General features: G+C 36.8%; 1 protein-coding gene across 2 annotated transcripts; it reads right to left on the bottom strand.

Moving 5' to 3' along the window:
* Positions 1-14,028: 14,028 nt before the first annotated feature.
* LOC306885124 (antigen peptide transporter 2-like) lies at positions 14,029-20,310 on the bottom strand. 2 transcript variants are annotated; one of them, XM_079441469.1, is made up of 11 exons: positions 19,569-20,310; positions 19,369-19,483; positions 18,738-18,868; positions 18,429-18,634; positions 18,145-18,342; positions 17,922-18,050; positions 17,592-17,780; positions 15,915-16,088; positions 15,608-15,767; positions 14,629-14,765; positions 14,029-14,529 (listed from the first exon to the last, which is right to left on the bottom strand). In XM_079441469.1, the coding sequence occupies exons 1-11, from the start codon at positions 20,062-20,064 to the stop codon at positions 14,287-14,289; spliced, it is 2,178 nt and encodes a 725-aa protein (XP_079297595.1). In that variant the 5' UTR covers positions 20,065-20,310; the 3' UTR covers positions 14,029-14,286. The 2 variants fall into 2 exon arrangements, with proteins under 2 accessions (XP_079297595.1, XP_079297596.1); XM_079441470.1 differs by lacking the exon at positions 14,629-14,765 and having other exon boundaries at positions 14,326-14,529; positions 19,569-20,257.
* Between the last annotated feature and the right edge of the window lie 357 nt (positions 20,311-20,667).

Below are 20,667 nucleotides of genomic sequence, written 5' to 3'. Positions count from 1 at the left end.
GCAAATCGCCTTTGCTCTTCCACGGGAGAGAGGGGCAGGGTGAGCAGCCGCTCATTATGATGCAGACATTTCATGAAGACCCTAAAGAATCATACCGACTTGTGGAAAAGGGGCATCCGATGTCCCCTTTAAAGGAACACTCCACTTTTTTTTGGAAATAGGCTCATTTCCAACTCCCCAAGAGTTAAACAGTTGAGTTTTACCGTTTTTGAATCCATTCAGCCGATCTCCGGGTCTGGCAGTAGCACTTTTAGCTTATTTTAGCATAGATATTGAATCGGATTAGCATTTCGCTCATAAATGACCAAAGAGTTTCGATAATTTTCCTATTTAAAGCTTGACTCTTCTGTAGTAACATCGTGCACTAAGACCGACGGAAAATGAAAAGTTGTGATTTTCTATATGGCTAGGAACTATACTCTTGTTCCGGCGTAATCAAGGAACTTTGCTGCCTTACTATGGGTGCAGCAGGCGCAATGAGATTATGCAATGCCTGAAAGCAGTCCCCAGCTAGCCTATATCATGACTAGTTACCAGGAGTTACATTAGTTGTTCAGTTTGACAAGTTATATTCCATTCTCACCTGCTAATGTCGTAAATTAAACATACCCCAAGCTGTTGTAATCATGTTGAAATCATAGGTTCAAGCAAAAGGGAGCGAGGTACTGACTCTGACCCACCCACACCATGTAAACCCCAGAAAGGTAAAAAGCCGATAGAAAATGAGGAAAATTATGTGTCCAACTTGGCTATATTGGATGCGATCAAAGCACTTGGAACCAAGGTAGATGTTCAACATGAGGAAATAAGCATGCAAATGAAGCAACACAGTGCGATGATTGCTAGCGTCACCAAATCCGTCCAAATAAATGCACAGGAGTTAAAAGAATGCAAAGACAAAATCAAAACGATAGAAAAACTAATTGAAACACTCACTGAAGTCAATAATGATCTGAAAGTTTGTGTTGGAAGAGGAACGGTACAAAAGAAGGTGGTGTCTTCGCATAAAAGGTCTCAAGGAGAACTCCAGTGAGCATATAAGAGATGATGTGATTCAACTTGGCAAGATAACGCCGGAGTTTGCTGCTAGCATGTCAGAGGCTGTGGATGTCGTGCATCGGGTGGGTAGGAAGGAGGCCAGTCGTCCCAGAGAGGTGATCATTCTCTTCACCTGCAGGATGGTCTGCGACGAAATATGGAGAAGAACCAAGACGTCTTCGGTATGCAAGGAAGCTGGCATGCACCTTTGAGGAGGATTTGACGAAAGAAGATAGACTCTTGAGACGTGAGCTATGGCCAAGAATCGAACAAGCCAGGGAGGAAGGCAAAGCAGCTGGCTTTAGAGGCCCATTTGGGTGCATCGATGGTAAATGTATTTCTTGAGTGGGTATTGACTGTTTCTCATTGATATGAGGTGAGATGGACTGATAAGGAAACGGGACTTTGGTTTCTATCTCACAAACTTTACATTTTAGTCTGTGTTGCAACAGACTGCACTCTTATTTTTGTTAATTTCAATTTATAGTTCCTTTGTTGTTCAATTTGTTCATCCTTGAATTGTAGGGGTTTAAAGGAAGGTTCTGTTAAAAGAAAGGCAATTTTTTTTATTTTGCAAAAGTCAAAAATCACACTGTTTTTACAAGAAACTCATTCAGAATCGGCAGATGCTGCCTTTTGGAAAAAACAGTGGGGGGATGACATGATATTCAGTGATGGGTCAAGTCGATTTACAGGTGTCGCTGTTTGCATGAATAAATGCCCTGGTAAAATTATTACTCACAGGGCTAATGTGAATGGTCATTGGCTCGCAGTAGTATTACAATTGGACGAAATATTTTTCATCTTGGTTAATGTGTATGGATATAATATCCGCTCCCAATATAAGGATCTTCTGGAGACAGTAACAGATGTCATAAATGACCTAAAAGTTAGATACCGTACAGAATATGTTTTAATTGCTGGCAATTTTAACTTGACACCAAACGCATTTATGGATAGAATTTAGTAGTTCTCATATGAACTATATTCAAGATTTCTGTTTATCAAATTCATTAACAGATATATGAAGAAAATTAAACCCCACTTCCAGACAATTTTCATGGTTCAAACCAAATGCCACTTAAAAATAGAGAATCGGTTATTGGCTAGGATCTCATATTCTTTCAAGTTATGCAACTAAATGTAGTATTTCAGGTGCCCCCTTAACAGATCATATTTAATCTTAGAACTAAATAAGAAATCTTCTAAAACTAAAGGATATTGGAAATTTAATGCAGACTTACTAAATCATAATGACTTTTGTGCGTGTATTAAAAAATAATAGCTGAATTTAAAGTAACAAAATGCTGCGTGGTATTAAATGGGAATACTTAAAACATAAATTGAGACAATATTCAATTACATTTAGTAAAAATCTGATAAACAAGAAAAAGAATTTCAGTTGATTCAAGAGATTAATAAATGTTGTTGTCAACCTAATATATCAGAAGAGGAGAGACAAAAATTTATTAAGCTATGCTCCATTTTAGATGAATTTTATATTAAAAAGGCTAAAGGGGTGTATGTGAGATCCAGGGCTAAGTGGCTGGAAGAGGGGGAAATAAAATAGTTCATATTTTGTCAATCTTAAGACGTCAAGAAAGAAATTTGATTAATTGTTTAATTGTGAATCAAGTAGAACATTGAGATCATAACACAATAGCAAATGAAGTGTTTAATTTCTACTCTAAATTGTATTCGTCATCATTTTCCCCTAGTAATTCTAATTCTTTTTTTCAGATGATAAAAAATAATATCCCGTCAATTGATAGTGTATTGAAAGAAGTTTGTGAATCAGAAATGACCGAACAAGAACTTGATGCATCTGTTAAAAAGAGCAAACCTGTTAAATCACCAGGTCCTGATGGTTTAATCACAGATTTTTACAAAAATTCTTGGGAAGACCTAAAATTTCTTTTGTTGGAAGCTTTACAGGAGTGTATAAGGAATAATGAACTTTTACCAACTATGAAACAAGGCCTTATAATTGTGTTACCCAAACCAGGTAAAGACATTATTGGCGCCCCATAACACTTCTAAATACAGATTACAAACTATTTATTATGACTTTGGCTTCTAGATTGAAAACTGGAATATCACAAATTATCAGTGTGACACAATCAGGATTTTTAAAGGATAGATCAATTCATAATAATAGGTTAATTTTTGATTCCCGGTCAAAAGAGGTATTAGACAAGGTTGTGGTTGTTCACCTTTACTTTTTATCATGGTTGCATAAATGTTGTCTATTTTAATCTAAATGGGCACATATTGGGCATCAATTTAGAAGGCAATAATTTTATTATCAGTGAGTTTGCTGATGATTCGACTCCATGTTTTTCTTTAGCAGTGTCTGCAAAAAAGATAAAGGAGATAAATAAGTAAAATTTTGATTTCATATGGAAAATGAAAAGTCATTATATACGTAAAAGTGATATGATTAAAGATTATGAAGAGGGTGGTCTTAAAACAATTGACTTTGATATTATGAACGGGGTCATAAAACTTAAGTGGTTACAGTCTTTCATAAACAACAAATCTTCATTTTGGTTTCAGATTCCTACAGCTATATTCAAAAAATGCGGTGGTATTAGTTTTTTGCTACAATGTGATTTTGAATTGTCTAAAGTCCCCATAAAACTTTCTGCTTTCCATCAACAAGTACTATTATACTGGAAACTGATTTTTAAACATAATTTTAGCCCACATAACATGTCTATCTGGAATAACAGGTGTATTTTGGTGAATAGAAAATCTATGTTTATTGATGATTGGTGGAAGAAAGGCATATGGTCACTAACACATGTTATGAGCGACTTAGGGAATATATTGAGTTATGATGATATTTGTGGTAAATACAATGTAAGTTGCTCTCCTAAAATGTACCATAAAATTATTAAGAGTGTACCATTGCAGATGATAAACTTAGTTAAGGAACAAGTAAAATATTGAACAATAACTCCCAAAATGCCTGATCTTATGATAGAAAATGTTAACTTTACTGATAATTATTATTATTTTTTTTAATCTGTAAAAACTGATTTTTGAGAAATTGTTTATTACAACATTGTTTTCCAGGACCAGTAAAGAGATCTTATATATTTTATCATTTTGATAAGAAAAAAGTGTCTGAAATTAGAACCAATTTTCTTACATTACATGACAACCCTAAATGTAAAGAGGTACACTAAAATTATGAATCACATTTATCCTGCAAAATAATTTTTAAGAGTAAGATTTAATGTTGGGGATTCCAATGCCAATTATGCAATCTGGAGATTTGTTATACGATGTACAGAATGTGAATGAAAATTGAGTGTAATCTCAGTCAATATTTGTTAACCTTCCTTATGAATGCCTTTCTGTGTTATTGTTCAAAGCATTAAACCTGGCTGTGTGGTGTGCCACCAACAATCTACAGCTAAACACCCAGAAGACAAAGGAGATCATTGTGGACTTCAGGCGGACTAGGAGTCATGCACAAACACCCATCTACATCAACGGAGCTGTAGTGGAGCGTGTGTCGAGTTTCAAGTTCCTTGGCATCCACATCTCTGATGACCTCACCTGGTCCCATAACACCTCCACTCTGGTCAAAAAGGCACAGCAGCGCCTTTACTTCTTAAGGAGCCTTAAGAAAGTTCACCTGAATCCCAGGATCCTTGTGGAATTCTACCGCTGTACCATTGAGAGCATACTCACGAACTGCATCTCAGTATGGTACAGCAATTGCTCCGCATCTGACCGCAAAGCACTCCAGCGGGTGGTGAAAACTGCTCAACGGATCACCGGCACCCAGTTAACTTCCATTGAGAACATTTATTATAAGCGCTGTCTGGGCAGGGCAAGAAACATCATCAAGGATGCCTCTCACCCTAACCATGGACTTTTCACCCTCCTTCCATCCGGCAGGCGTTACAGGTGCCTACGCTCTCGCACTAGTAGGCTCAGGAAGAGCTTCTTCCCAGAGGCTGTGACACTTCTGAACGCCACACCACCAATCTAACCTGCACCTGCTTATTACTGCACTGGTCACAGTACTTTACACACATGCATTTGCACTACTCATATTTTGCACAGACTGCATATTGTTAAAGTTATTACAATATAAACTGTATAAAGTTATTACTATACAAAGCACAGTAAACTATTTCTATAAAATATTGCACTACTGCTATTTTGCATAGAATACATTGTTCTATCAATATTTTGCACACTCATCCAGCTGTATTTATTTATTACCACTGTTCTCACGTTTCTGCTGTTCATAATGTATATAATCCTACATTGCTCTGTTCATAATGTACATACAATCCCTACATTGCATTCCTATTTATATTCTGTATATACTCTGCTCAATACTGTATATAGCAATTCCACTGTACATTCTGTAAATCATATCTTCATTTACTCTGCACTTATATGTATATAAACACTATATTCTTGCACTTCTGGTTAGATGCTAACTGCATTTCATTAGCTCTGTACTTGTACTCTGCATAAATGACAATAAAGTTGAATCTAATCTAATCTAAATAAAAAATAAATAAAAAAAACTAGTTACCTAGCTGGGGACTACTTTCAAGCGCTGCGTCATATCACTGCGCCTGCACTCATAGTAAGGCAGCAAACTTCCTGGATTATTACGCCTGAATGAGAGTATAGTTCCTAGCCATATCAGCCTAGAAAATCGCAACTTTTCATTTTCCTTCGGTCTTAGTGCACGATGTAACTACAGAAGAGTCCAGTTTTAAATAGGAAAATTATCTAAACTCTTTGGTCATTTTTGATGGCCAAATGCTAATGGTCTAATCTGATGCAATGATCTATGCTAAACTAAACTAAAAGTGCTACCGCCAGACCCGGAGATCAGCTGAATGGATTAAAAAACGGTAAAACTCAACTGTTTAACTCTAGGAGAGGTGTAAAATGAGCCTATTTCCAAAAAAAGTGGAGTGTTCCTTTAAAGCATAGCCTCCACAAAATCAGACTTACTTTGAGATCAGTCTGAGGTTAATAACAGATTTAAAATCATAACGAAATAGTTTCGCTTACACACAAAATATTTACTTGTCACACAGTTTTTGAAAGCTGACACTCAAACACCAGAACCACACACCAAATATGCAAAACCATACACTAATCCTCAGACATTGTTTTCAATTTCATAAAACACTTTTTGCAAAACACAACACAATTCTCCATGTAACACAAATCTAGCAAGAATTAATATTACGGCAAAGGTGTTTGCAAATGTTTGCTTTTGAGATGTGTTTGGGATATTTTGAATGAAGTGCTTTGCAAGAGATGCCAGGCATTTTGTGTGTAATTCTTGGATTTGTGTGTAAAGATTTAAAAAAAAGAGGCAAAGTTTTGAAAATGTAAGCAGTTGATAAAACTAATAGCTGATACTGATACTGTTTTTGAAATGAAATCTTTGCATATGACAGCAAAGCTAAAAATGCCTTAATCTTTAAAAAAAAAAAAAAAGCATATACATAAACCCAAATTAAACAGTTATCAAATAATCAAACAGTTATCAAATAAACAGTTTTCTCATATTTCAGAGCATTCAGTGTAATCTGTGAAAGAAATCAATTGTGTGTGTGTGTGTGTGTGCATGTTTATGTGGTTTATGAGGACACAAATGTGTATAATGACATGGGTATGACAGCGGTATTACAATATGAAGGTGGTTTATGAGGACACTATGTCCCCGTAATTCAAAAGGCTTAAAAAACATACTAAACTGTGTTTTTTTGAAAACTGCAGTCCAAGATATCTTTTGATATTTACCCTCTGCTTTTTTCAGGGACTCATTATTCCATTTCTGTTCATCATATATCTGTGAAATTCAGTTTATGGTAAGAATTTAATTCCACATAAAAAGCAGTCAGATGTGAGAGGATGCTTCTTGTTTTGCTGATATACGGTAGACCTACTGTATTTCTCTATGAAATTCTAGATCATACAGAACAATAAAGAAACCACTGCATAGTGCGCTCTAACCCATAGTTATCGTATATGCAACAAAACCACATTACAGCATTTGTTGGTGCCTCTCCTAACACACAACCATAACCCACAAACACCTCAAACCAGTGGTGCTGCGAGATCAGGACAAACTAATCTGAGCAGCACAATTTGAGCACTATTAACAACAACAGCAACAACAATAATAATAAAAAATCTATAAATATATTTTACAAAGCTTACTGCTAATACATGAGTTTAACTGATTTGTTTTATTAGATTTTGATGGAAACACTACAGAATAGCATCTTGTTGAGCTTTTCATTGTGTTCACAAGATGGCGCCAGGGTCTGTGCTTTAGAAACGATTAGAAACCAGGATGACAGGCAGATTTGGGCCTAGTATTATTTTTTGATTGGTTGCATGGTTCGTAAGAAGTTGCCATGTGTGTGAGGAAAGAGCAGGTTTGGAATAGGCCTACCTAGAAAAAAACCTATGTAGAGTTTTTAGGTCATGTATAAAATACCATTTCGAATGATTATAGGCTATTCTCTGATTAAGCGGTATTAAAAATGATTAATAAATGGACCAAAAATAAGTAATCTGTCTGTCAATTTTTTTGTTAGTCGACAAGGATAGAGTGAAATCTATTGATTAGTCTCTTGGGGGAGCTCTTTATCAGTCAACCAAAATAAACAACGGCTACTGTAGGGACTTTCTAGGCTAAAAAAGCTTGTCTATATTGCACGCAGCATTTTACCACATTTCTGTTTATGATGTAACAATAAAGCTACACACCCCTTCATTACCCCTTTGGGAACTTTAGGGGATTATCAGTGAATTAACCCAACCAAACTGACACAATCTGTGTGGTCTGCTCCTGAAACAATGTTATATTAACTGCTGTTTTATATACTTTTACAATGAAATGATTTACAGTAAGAAAATCTGATTTGTATCTAACAACTTCATTGTCTCATAGTTAGTGCATAACAGAGTTTTAGATAAAACTACTTAATAGTGTATTTACTGTATGATAAGGTGAATCATGTTGAGGTAAATAGTGCATAAATATCTAATATTAAAAAATCTATATTGTTTACATGTAAGTTTTTTTATTATTAGAAATTATTATAATTATTTATATGCTCAGATCAGCTGCCCAGAAGCTTTTTTTTGGTTAAGTAGGTTAGAGTACTAAGTTCTCTGCTTGGTTAGTACTAGTCAGGTCTGTTGTTAAAATTTCAACCCAGTGGCTTTCTTAGTTTCATTATCACAGATAAATTTGGGAAATTAACCCTTGAGTGATGACTCATTAAAGCATTTTTTCAGATCTGCGTAGAAACCTGTTTTCATCAGGCATGCTAAAAATGATGAGAATTTCCCCAAGATTCCCTGTCATGTCATCCACAATATATCACCTCGTAATTGTTATAAAATGCACTGATCCAGTGTCAATAAAACTAAATAATCATTGATCAGATTCAAAACAAGTTCAGGGTTTAAAGTTCATATATTTTGCCAGGGAGCGGCTGTTTTGCATTTGATCTTTCTATCAGTTCTTTCCCTCCCCCTCCATCACTGAGTCACAGGACTTGGCTTGGCTTGGCTTGGTATCACCAACAAACTGGAGCAGAAAAGAAAGTAAAAGAGTGCCGGCTCGGTACTTTCCAGGGTGTTGTTATTGTGTTTGGCATGTGATATTTAGCCACTGGTGGCGTGCTTATACAGTCAAACCAAAAGAGGAGCGCGGGAAAATTCTTGAATGCTTTGTCAGCACCCAAGGAGATGAGAAAATGGATGATTCAAACACACACTCTTGCACGACACAATAAAATGCTCCGTTGTCTTAAAGAAATAATGAAAATTCATCATTTATAAAATTCATATAAATGAATCATCATTCTTCATTTACTCACCCTCAAGTTACTCCAAACCTCTATGAATCCATTTCTTTAGTTAAACACAAAAATATATATCTTGAAGACTTCTGATAACCAAACAGTTGCTGGTAGCCATTGACTTTAGTATGGGGAAAAAATACTGTGGAAGTCAATGGCTACCGGCAAGTGTTTGGTCTTTTGCGTTCAGCAGAAGAAAGAAACTCATACAGGTCTGGAACAACTTGAGGGTGAGTAAACAATGACAGAATTTTAATTTGTAGGTTAACTATCGCTTACATAGAGTGAGCTATTATCTCGTTTGTTTTGGTGGTTGTCTGTTGTTTCGTTTTTTCTGTAGCATGTGTGGGCAAAACTAAAAAAAAGTACCTAAAAACTGTCAGACGTTTCATAATATCCCAACACACGAGAAAATGGCTGCCCTCACTCTTCCACGTGCTATAATATGTGCCGAAATTAATATATTTAATTGAAAGCCAAATATTAGAACAATAAAATCACTAGCTTTAAATATTATTATTATTATTTATTTTTTAATATGTTGCTCAACTTCCATTGAGCTTTAAATCCTAATGTTCAGTATCTAGTTCAAAAGAGTTAAAAGTGATGCTTTCGTAGTACAACAGAGGCATAGATCATTTAAAGTAGTAAATGAAGTACTGCAATGTGCATTAAAGATCCAAAGGATATATAATCTGCATGAATATCAGCAGCAATTGGTTGGTGGTCATTTTGAGGCAGTAATTTGTAATGTAGGCCAAAATATCACTGTACTATTTCTTGCCAGCAGTATATTTTCCAATAGGGGGTGATAAAACATAACATCACAGTCGTGTATGCACCACGAGACGGATATAACCAGGCAGCAAGCAAAACAGAGCTGCATTACCAAAGAGTACCGGGACTTTCCAAAATAAAATAACAATGTCTCAACCCAAAGATGAGCTATTAATATCAGAGCATTCTGAATATTTAGGGGAAATTATTCCAGGTTGATGTATCACGACACCACAATAAACTAGAAAAGGTGATACAGAATATTAAATGGTGGAATGCTTTTAAAATGACTTGAAATAGCCTAAAAAAGAAACAAACACCGAAAAACACAACAAAACATTTTTGTCACCCTGAGGATGTTGAAGGAAGGGTTATGAGCATACGCACAATCTCAGTCTCTTTACAGAAGAGAAAGTTTCATATGTGACATGATCCTTTCACTATCACCTGCGCTTGGCAAATTTGTTTCATTTCATGTCACAAAATGGCCGGCAATCACAAAATGGCACAGATAATCTGGACGGGCAAAGCGGGCATTTCATAAACCTCACGTGATTTCATGAAACCAATTGTGCATCTTCACTGGCATATAAAATTGTGCAAGCACTTAACACATTCATGGCCAGTCGCTTTGTTTTTTTGTTTGCGACCCAAAATTTTTTTATAGGATTTTATAGTATTCCTGTAAATCAGAAATAAGGTTTTCTCTTTCTGCTTTCCTGGTGTGAATAGATTTTTGGTTTGTGAAATGTTGGTATATTTCATTTTTATGCATAAAGGTAATATAGATTCATATATATGATATTTGTTAGGTACTGAACTCTATTCAAACAATATATTGGACCTGCTAACTCCATGCAATTTTTCATCAACATGCATGCTACAGGAAAACAGATATAGATCTATAGACCACAATGAAAATGGTGACAGCCATTCTGAGGAAGGTAGACAGTGTCGCCATCGTTATTAAGTGGAGACTGTCTTTTCGTGTCTGTCTCGCTAACAATAGGAGGTGATAAAACATAACACCGCAATCGTGGATGCACCATGAGCCAGGCAGCAAGCTAAACAGACTCGCACTACCTAAACAAGAACAGCTTACTTTCCTAAAACTAAAGGCGCTCTATACAGCAGCACTCTGAATATTTAAGGGAAATTATTCCAAGGTGATGTATCACGACAACAATCTAGTAAGAAGTGAAAGAGAATATTAAATGGTGCTATTGTTTTAAATTTACTTTAGGAAGTAAAAAAATAATTAAGCATTGAAAGAGTGCACAACTGTTTTGTTATTATCAGGATGTGAATGAAAGAATATGTGCATGTATGCACACTGTCACTCTCCCTGCTGAAGAGATAGGCTACTGTGATTTGTGATGAGATCCTTTCACTCGAGCTTGCCATTTTATTTATTTTTTTTATTTCAGGTCACAAAATGGCGCAGGTAATCTGGACTGGCAACCTGGGCATTTCATGAAAGTCACATGGTTTCATGAAACCAATCGTGCACCTTCACTGGCATATAAAATTGTGCAAACACTTAATTCATTCATGGCCAGTCGCTTTGTTTTGTTTTCGAGAATCTACTCAAAGAATACATTGGACCTGCTATCACAATGCAGAGTTAATCTAAACCAATGTTTATCACCATAGCAACATGTTTTTTTTTTTGTTATAGTTAGGGTTAAAAGGAAAATAAATATATGTGGTATATTATGAATCATTTCAAATTGGTGACTAGACCGCGGGCAGCGTTATAAAATGGAGACCAGATCTTGTCATGTCTGTCCCGCTGGCACTGGGGGGTGGAGAAACACGGCATGAGCCAGGTACAGCCAGGCACCAGGCCAAACACACAAATGTGTAACCAGGTGAAACAACTATAGGGACTTTCCAGTTAAACAGGGTTTGCTTATTTGGTAGTTGATCTTTTGATATAACCACACAGCCCAAAATAACAATCAAATGTGAGCATGTCAAACATTGTACCACACGGCTATTGAAAAAATAATTTGTGTTCGTCAAAATCTAACATTTAGTTATCACCTGCCTATCGATCTATAGCAATGTGCAGCTGCATAAGGGTCCCAACAGCAATTAAACTCATTTTATGGAGTACTGTTGGCTTTGATTATTATAATTTTTTTCAAATAAAGCAGGAAGTGCATATTTTAGGTTGCTATTCTGTATAATTGCTATGAGTTAAAATGTATGCACTAAAATTAATATTAAATTAATAATTTTAATATTTCGATTATATAAAGTTGTGTTTTGACTCAAACACATTTTAATAAATTTTATATAAATACATTTAATATATATATATATTGTGTGTGTGTGTGTGCATGTTGTGGGTTTTGCATTGACCTATATTCAAATTAGGGTAACTATTTTAATAACAAAAATGTGCTGCCAGGCAGAGTGCCAGCAAACAGGATTGGCAGCTGGGGCATGGCAAGGAAGTCACATGGTTTTACAAAAACAATTGTGCACCATTTCTGGCCTTGATTCTGAAAACATTAATTTCTCATAAAACAGACTCAAAAGCTAAGATATAAAAGTGCTTTTTCAAAGCTGTTTTAAAGCGATTTGGGGGGGGCAAATATGAGGGCATGAGACTATTTAAAATTGTAAAATTATTAATAGGACCTTGAAATCAATCCGATATCTCAGTCATTTTTGAGAAGTGGGACAAAACTTAAAATTTAAAAAATAAAACCTTGTACTCAGACAAATTAAACTACAATAATGTATCTTATGCCACCTCCCAACTTTTATAATTTCAACTTTACGTTTAACAGCAATCAAGATGTTTTTAACATTTCAAAACACATTCTCATGTTAGCAGACAGATTACACTTTCACATGTGACCAACAATTCCTCAACAAATATAAAATATCATAATGAAATATCAAAATATTCAACTGACGGAGTTGACACGTTTGACGGTGGTGACAAAAACCTGAATTTGTAGTCATTTTAACTATCAAATACATTGAATCAATTACTGTATTAAAACAAACACAACAAACAGTGAGTATGTTATTGTTTATAAAGCTTTTATTCAAGATTCACATTTAAGCATTTGATTATGATATATCATTGGAGAACAAAATCTTATGGTGGTGACAAATTTGACATTTCTTTCACAAAACAAATAGAGTTCATGTAGTAGCCATTTAGTTTTTGTCTGTTGATGCTAGATGCTAATGGAAACTGCTTCAGTAGAATAAAATTATCTAAATATTTCAAATAATTTCCTAAAAAAATGGAAGATGGTGTTGACATGACCAGGAAATATTAACATTAGGATTTAAAATATTCTAAAACTATAAAACTGACCAGAGCCTGTCTGACAGTGATGTACTCTGCAGAGGAGGATTGTGGCAAGGGGGTCCTTTAGAGTGACAGCTGCCCCTGATATTCCCTGATTTTATTACATTTTAATGGATGTCTGACGGTGTTGACAAAAAGTGGGGACACAACTTTGAAATCTTATGAAACATGCGTGTGTCACTAAAAAACAATCTTGCTTTGATATGAGATATTATTAAGTGTGGCTTTTTATAAAACAAGGCCTTTTTCATCATTAAAAACATTTTTATCCATATGAATGATTGAACCATTCTCTGTGGACACACTGTTTTAGATGTAGTGAGAAGACAATAAGTGTCATAGATTTCACATTATAATGATAAAATTAAATTAAAGGGGATAATTGTGTTAAATACATTCTATTATTAATCCCCATAACATTTACAATTGAAAATATTTTTAGCATTTACATGTTGGACATGTTTTGTCCCATGTCTCAAGAATCACTGATCTAACAGGTAATCATTGCAACAATGTTATTCTGTCCCTCTTTCTCATACAATAGTCTAGCAGCAGCATTTTGAGCAAGCTGTAACCGATTTACCAATGACTGGGGAATTCCTGAATACACATTACAATAGTCCAATCTAGATGATATAAAAGCACAGACGATCATCTCCAAGAGCACTGGTTTTATCTTAGCTATTAACCTTAAGTAGAAGAAACTAGCTTTTACCACAATATTAACTTGTTTTACAAAATTAAATTCTGAATAAAAAAAAAATACACCCACATTTTTTGCGTATGGATGGAAAGGCCAACAACAATGTATGTTTTGCTCTCATTTAACTGGAGAAAATTCTTAAATTGAGTTGTTTTGTATAATATAAATGATTTAGGCACATGGCATGAGCTGATGCGTTCATTCAGTGCAGTTATGAAATAAAACAAACATCCATGACAAGGTAATGATGACACTAAAATTTGAATTGGACTGTATAAAACAATCACACAAAAACCACAGTAGCACGAACCCAATATTTATTCACATTTATTCACAACACCAAACAAATCCTGAACCTTGCATTTATCAAAAACATTTTTACAGATGATGGTCACCGAGTTTATTCTATGTACAAGTCCACAGGTCAATGCCACAGATCTTTTAGAAATGTGATCATTTCTGTGAGAACGTCCTCACTTATACTGCATGTCCCTATTTACAAAGGTTTGTAATGGTATATTTTTGTATTATGAACAAGCACATTATTTTATCACAGGCTACTGGGCTTTTACAGTGTCAGATTTCTCTTGGTCTTGGTTGGCTGTGTTATCATCAGTAAAGAGCCTCTCTCTCAGTTTATAGTAGTTTCCTTTCTTGTCCATCAGTTCCTGATGTGTGCCCAGCTCCACCACCTCCCCGCTGTCAATCACCACGATCTGATCCGCCTTCTCAATAGTCTTCAGCCTATGAGCAATCACAAGCAAGGTCTGGGTGGGGCAGCAGGCCAGGGCCTGTTGAACCTGTGCAATAACAAAACATGCAAGAAGTATTTTAATAGTAGCACTAAAGGAAACAGTTCATACCTTTGAGTTCATTCATATTTAATTGCCATATTTTACCATTTGTTCACTTTCAGTGTCCAAAGAGCTGGTCACTTCATCCAGTATGAGCACCTGAGGTTGTCTGATCAGAGCTCTGGCGATAGCGATGCGCTGCTTCTGACCTCCGGAGAGCAGATTACCACGCTCGCCCACATCTGACAAATAAAAGAAGATTTTACAACTGTGGCATTTACCATGCTTCAACCTAAAACCTTCCAAAATGAAGTAAAGTAAAGTAAAGTCGTGACGTATTGTCAAGTATGGTGACCCATACTCGAAATTGGTGCTCTGCGTTTAACCCATCCAAGTGCACACACACAGCAGTGAGTAGTGAACAAATGCACACACACACACACACACACACACCGTGATCACACACCCGGAGCAGTGGGCAGCCATTTATACTGCGGCGCCCGGGGAGCAATTGGGGGTTCGGTGCCTTGCTCAAGGGCACCTCAGTCGTGGTATTGAGGGTGGAGAGAGCGCTGTACATTCACTCCCCCCACCTACAATCCCTGCCGGCCGGGGACTCGAACCCGCAACCTTTCGATTACGAGTCCGACTCTCGAACCATTAGGCCACGACTTCCCCAAGTGGAATGAAAGGCTGGTTTATGCTGGTCTGGTTTATGCTGGTCTCCTATAACCTTATTAATAATAAATGGAGTGGCTACAAAAATCCAAAAGAAAAACATCCAGAATTGTTCATTATGTCAGGAATTCTAAACTGACTTTAAATGTAAAGTCTATCTTAGACTAACATGTATTTGTATGCTAGTCCAGGCTGGTTTTTGCTAGAAACTTTTCAGGCCAAGTTTGTTGGGGTATAGACGGGATGTATAACTAAAAGACCATGAATGCTAGCAATTCTGATGTTTACATATTAAGAGTAGAAAATAATACAAAATATTTGCTTTAAATTAATCTTTATGTCCAATTTGAATCCTTCTAGCCACTGACACAAGACTAACAGTCGGCAGTGAGAGCAGTTCATTTACCTGTGTTGTAGCCACTTTCCAGTTTGCAGATGAAGGCATGAGCATTAGCTTTGCTGGCAGCCTCCTTTATTCTCTCCATTGAGCAGCCAGGCAGACCATAGGCAATGTTGTCTTGTACGGTGCCGGAGAAAAGTACAGGCTCCTGACCCACCATTGCTATCTGAGAGATATTTACAGTATATGTTCTTTGCATTGCATTAGATGTTGTACATGGTTCTATTAGTAGACTCACAGGTAGTATCAACAGAGGTGGTACAAAATAAAATCGCATACAATAATAATGTGTTTGTTATTTCAGAGTAGTCACCTTGCTGTGCAAGTATTTGTGCTGGTAGTCCTGCAGTGGTTTTCCATCTAACAGAATGTGTCCCTGCTGAGGCTGGTAGAATCCCTCCAGCAGACTCACACAGGTGCTCTTTCCCCCACCTGACATTCCCACCAGAGCCGTCATCTGACCCGGCTTCAACTCCAGAGAGAAGTTCTGAAAAACAAACCAAAACAAAAGCTAAGGTAATTATTATAAAAATATGATAAACCTAGTACCTACCATGTATACATCATGATTAACAAGATTAGGCATTTTTTATTCTATGCACTCAATCAACTGTGTGTGCATGTGTGTAAACAGTTGCAAGAAAAAGTATAAGTGAACTATTTTCAATTTTCAGGTTTTAATGAAGTTCCAAACATAGGTTCGGGAGGAGCCTAATCATTCAGTCCTGTCAATCATCATTTTGATTTCAAGCAGCACTCATTGCACCATCCCAGCGTCAATGCATCCCTCCACCTCCCTATCTCCTCCTCTATGTCTGTTTTTCTCCCTCTAGGTCAGTGGTCACCAGACTCAGTCGTGGAGGGCCGGTGTCCTGCAGAGTTCAGAGTTTAAACTCTGCAGGACACCGGCCCTCCAGGATCACGTTTGGTGACCCCTGCTCTAGGGAGTACCACAATGTGGGGTTCGAACTCAGCAGTCAAGCCGAGCCTTGGGTTTGAGCCTCCATTAATGACAGCAAGCCAAGTTTGTTTACCATTAACCATCAGGACTGGATGGGCAGGCAAACTTGTGAAATTGGTCCTTCAATTTGATTTGATTTTCACCAAAGTCACAAATATCAACAAACACAATATTTCTAAGCTGATAAAACACAAACAATCATCATCATCTTTATTTTCTTTACTGATCACACTCATTAAGCATACAAGATAATGGAGGAAAAAGTAAGTGAAACACTAGGCTTCTAGTGTCTCAAAATACCAATTGGAGTCAGGTGTTAGCAGGAGTCCAAACAATGAAATGAGAATAAAGGTGTGGTTTTAGAGCTAAACTGATTTATATAAACACCCAAACAGTATCAGTGTGCTATTCACAAGTAGCATAAGCTGATGTAAGATCTACGATCAAGAGTTGTTGATATGCATGTAGCTGGAAAGGTTTACAGAGTAATCTCAAAGACTTTAAATATTCATCAGTCCACAGTTAGACAAATTGTCTATAAATGCAGACAATATGGTATTGTGGCTCTCCATTGAAGTGGGTGCCCAGCCAAGATCTCTCCAAAGGCACACTTCAGAATGCCCAATGAGGTGAAAAACACTTGTAGGATTCATTAAAGCTAGTTAACATCTCCATTCATGAGTCAACCATACGTAAAACATTAAACAGGCATGGTATCCATGGAAGGACACCACGAAGAAAGGGTTATTGCTCTCCAAACAAAACAAAGCATTGCAGCATGCTTAAAGTTTGCCAAAGACCACCCTGACACTCCACAACATTACTGGGACAAGTCTATGTACAGAAAACCAGGAAACTGAAAATAGTGAATTACTTTTTCTTGAAACTGCATATATAAGCCTTTGAAGAAAATATAAGAAATAAAAGATCTTTATGTGTTTAAGTTCCATATTTACTCATACTTTAGATTCATGTAAAATGCGTTCTCAAACTTGATGAGGATCAAATGAAGTGATCTAAAAGTTGTACCTTTAAGACATTGTGGTCTGCTCTTCTGGGATATGAGAAGGTGAGGTTTTGAAAGCTGACATGTCCTTTCAGATCACTGGGTTGAAGGTTACCATCAATACTGACTTCAGACTTTCGGTCTAGGTACTCGAACACCTTACCGGCTGCACTCACCGAGTTCAGCATGTCTCCAAAGATATAGATCAAGGTCTGAGACAGAGATGGATAAATATTTATTAATCTTTTTTTTTTTTAAGTTGAAAATGATTTAGTTCACACAAAGCAAATTTACAGAGAGGGTCATACAAGTCGCTATTTCAAGAGAAATGCCTATTTTAAACAGAGACGTACCCTAATGTTGTTTCCAAGGTCTTGCTGATAGAGAATGAAAGAAACAAGATTCCCTATGCTCATCTGTCCATGCTGGATGAAGAGTCTCCCATAGTAAAGCATGGCCACCTTCATTCCCAATTCTGTCATCTGCAAACCACACCAACGTCAGAAAGACACTATCTACAGCAATACACTTCCATATCAACACACATATGCACTTGAAGACTAAACTCATACTTACCCGCCTAACTAACAAGTAAATTGCCCTGACTGTGTCCCGTCGGGTCTTCAGATTATGGGTTTCCATCAAGCGGACATCATAGCGATTTGCTTCCCCAACTTCTGTCCTGAAACTCTTTACCGTCCTGATTCCTGACACCGCCTCCCCAGCAGTTTCATTGGCTTGCGCCATAGAGTCCTGAACTTCTTTTGAGAGCCTCTAAAAAGGAGCATGGAAACTTGATAAGATATGATTCTCAAAGGCACACAGATTATTCATTATGATATTAATTTTCAGCTCCGTACCTGATAACGTGTGTCATATATGTTCTGTAGTAAGCCTGTCAGTGGCGTCTCCATCAGCATCAGTAGTGTAAGTTTCCACGAGAGGCTCAGCATCAGATACAACATGCCCAGGGTCTTAATCATGGTCCGCAGAAGGACGTTGACATTCAGGGCTACAGCCCGACTCATCAGAGTAGTGTCTGTGGACAGTCTAGATGTGATATCACCTGAAAAACAAATTCAGTAATTTGAGTCCATATAAAAAGAGCAACTGATGATGACTGGAGTAGATAACTTGAGTAAATGCACCAGATATTGGATTAGATCTACCTGTCTTGATGGTCTCAAAGAAGCCAATGTCCTGCCTGACAAGGGACCCAAACAGTTGCAACTTGACTCTGCAAGTGAAGCTATTGATTGCACACATGAACAGTCCTCCACGACAACCTGCACTGAAAGAACTAAGGACAGCAGAAAACAGTGTTCATTAAGATACTAAAAGTGCTCCATTTACCTCTGAAATATGTGCTTTGGGATTATTTCCCGTAAATTTATCATTACCAGGTTATCATACTAGACATTCTACTGGAAGAATATAGAAGGTCCAACCATTGAGTATAAAGGGCAAACTAAAGGACTATCATAAAATGTTGAGACACCGCCCCCCCCCAGGACTGAGTGTGGTGACCCCTGCTCTACTGATTGGCATGCGTATATATACACTTCTGTGTGTGAAAATATGTGGATATGTCTGTCTTAGCCTTTGTATAACAACTTCTGTACCTGTATAATTGAATTTTAGGATGCTTTGGGGGGTAGGGGTAGGGATTTAAGAATAAAAATGTATTTCTTATAAATATTTTCATGTTATCTTCCATGTCTTTTTTACAATAAAAATATGTTTTAAAAAAATACTAAAAGTGCATTTTTGTAGTAAAAACTCATATTTTGTGATACCAACCTTCCCAATGAGAATAATCCCATGAAAAGTATAGCTGATCTGAAGTTATCCCACTGGTAATGGGAACCCAAGATGTCAATCACCTCTCCAGTGTACAGTGGGATGAACATCTCACCTGAAACATGTAGAAAGTTCTTTACAGAGCAGCTTTACATTATAATTTTATTTCATATATTAAGTAAATACAACAAAATACTCACATAGAACAGCTAAGGACAGAAAGACAAAAGCTCCACACAATAATATATAGTCTGGCCTGTATAAACGGATGACCCGGATGAAGAGGACTCGAGCCCTCTGTTTGCGCTCTTTACCGTTACTCTCTCCATTCGTGTCAGGCAGCGTTACCTCCCAAAACAGACAAGCTAAAGCAGCAGCGACGGTACAGACAAGCCACGAATTACATTTATCAAGGCGATAGCTGTCAAACAGCGCTACGCGTCCGGTTTCATAAACCGAGCCGGTAAAACAGTGGACTGTAATCCATCTCTTTATCAGCGGATCAGTCGCATCTTTATATAAAACAGATCCTGAGAACAGCAGCGTGCATCTCAGTGCAGATTCAGCCCACTGGCGAAACACATTATAGTCCAGGTTTCTTGAACGAGACTTCAGCAAAGCTCCTCCGAGGTCCAGAGTGTAAACTATTATTATGTCTACACATAAAACACACGCGAACTCCAAAACTTTACGCATGGTGCATGTAACTTAGCCCATAAATCGGTTGCCGTGGTAACGCTAAATAACTCGCGCGCGTAATCTATTTATAAATAAACAAAACAAAACGAGCCTTTTCGGGTATTATTTTCTTCTCAGTAACGTTTTGGTTGTTTTATAAGGAGCACGATGTTGTCTCCTCTCCACACAGCGCTGGGGCATTTCAGGACACAGACATTATGTTCCTTTTACTTTCAGTTTCTGATAAGGGATTTTCCTTCAACATAAAAGTAAAACCTTTACTCAATCGATTAATTTTAAAATCACAAATCAAGTCAATAATTTCACACTTTCACAATTATTATTTTTAATAGGCATCAGAGAAAGCAGTTGGCTACCCTAAGGAAATGATCAAAAATAGCCTAATATTTATGCTGCATCTTAAAGACAAATTAACGAATATTATATTATTAGTATTAATTACATGTCTAACACTTATATGTTATTATAAGTTTAGGGCCAACAAATGTCTCCCTTTTCCGAGAAAACCTGCCTTGTTCATTTCTGCCTAGCAATTAATGAGTCACAGCAGCACAAAGCCCTTTTTAGCAGGTCCATAAGTATATGATCCATTATTGCTAA

Source organism: Barbus barbus, assembly GCF_936440315.1.
Source record: "Barbus barbus genome assembly, chromosome: 19".
Taxonomy (NCBI): domain Eukaryota; kingdom Metazoa; phylum Chordata; class Actinopteri; order Cypriniformes; family Cyprinidae; genus Barbus; species Barbus barbus.
This window is presented reverse-complemented; position numbering and strand designations above follow the sequence as displayed.

What these genes read in the sequence shown, in the direction of transcription:
- LOC306885124 (XM_079441469.1), bottom strand. Translation starts at nt 20,064, where the DNA reads ATGCGTAAAGTTTTGGAGTTCGCGTGTGTTTTATGTGTAGACATAATA. An exon ending in TATATGACACACGTTATCAG is followed by an intron (nt 18,343 to 18,428) that starts GTACGGAGCTGA and finishes GCTCCTTTTTAG; the next exon opens with AGGCTCTCAAAAGAAGTTCA. An exon ending in ACCTTGGAAACAACATTAGG is followed by an intron (nt 17,781 to 17,921) that starts GTACGTCTCTGT and finishes TCTCTGTCTCAG; the next exon opens with ACCTTGATCTATATCTTTGG.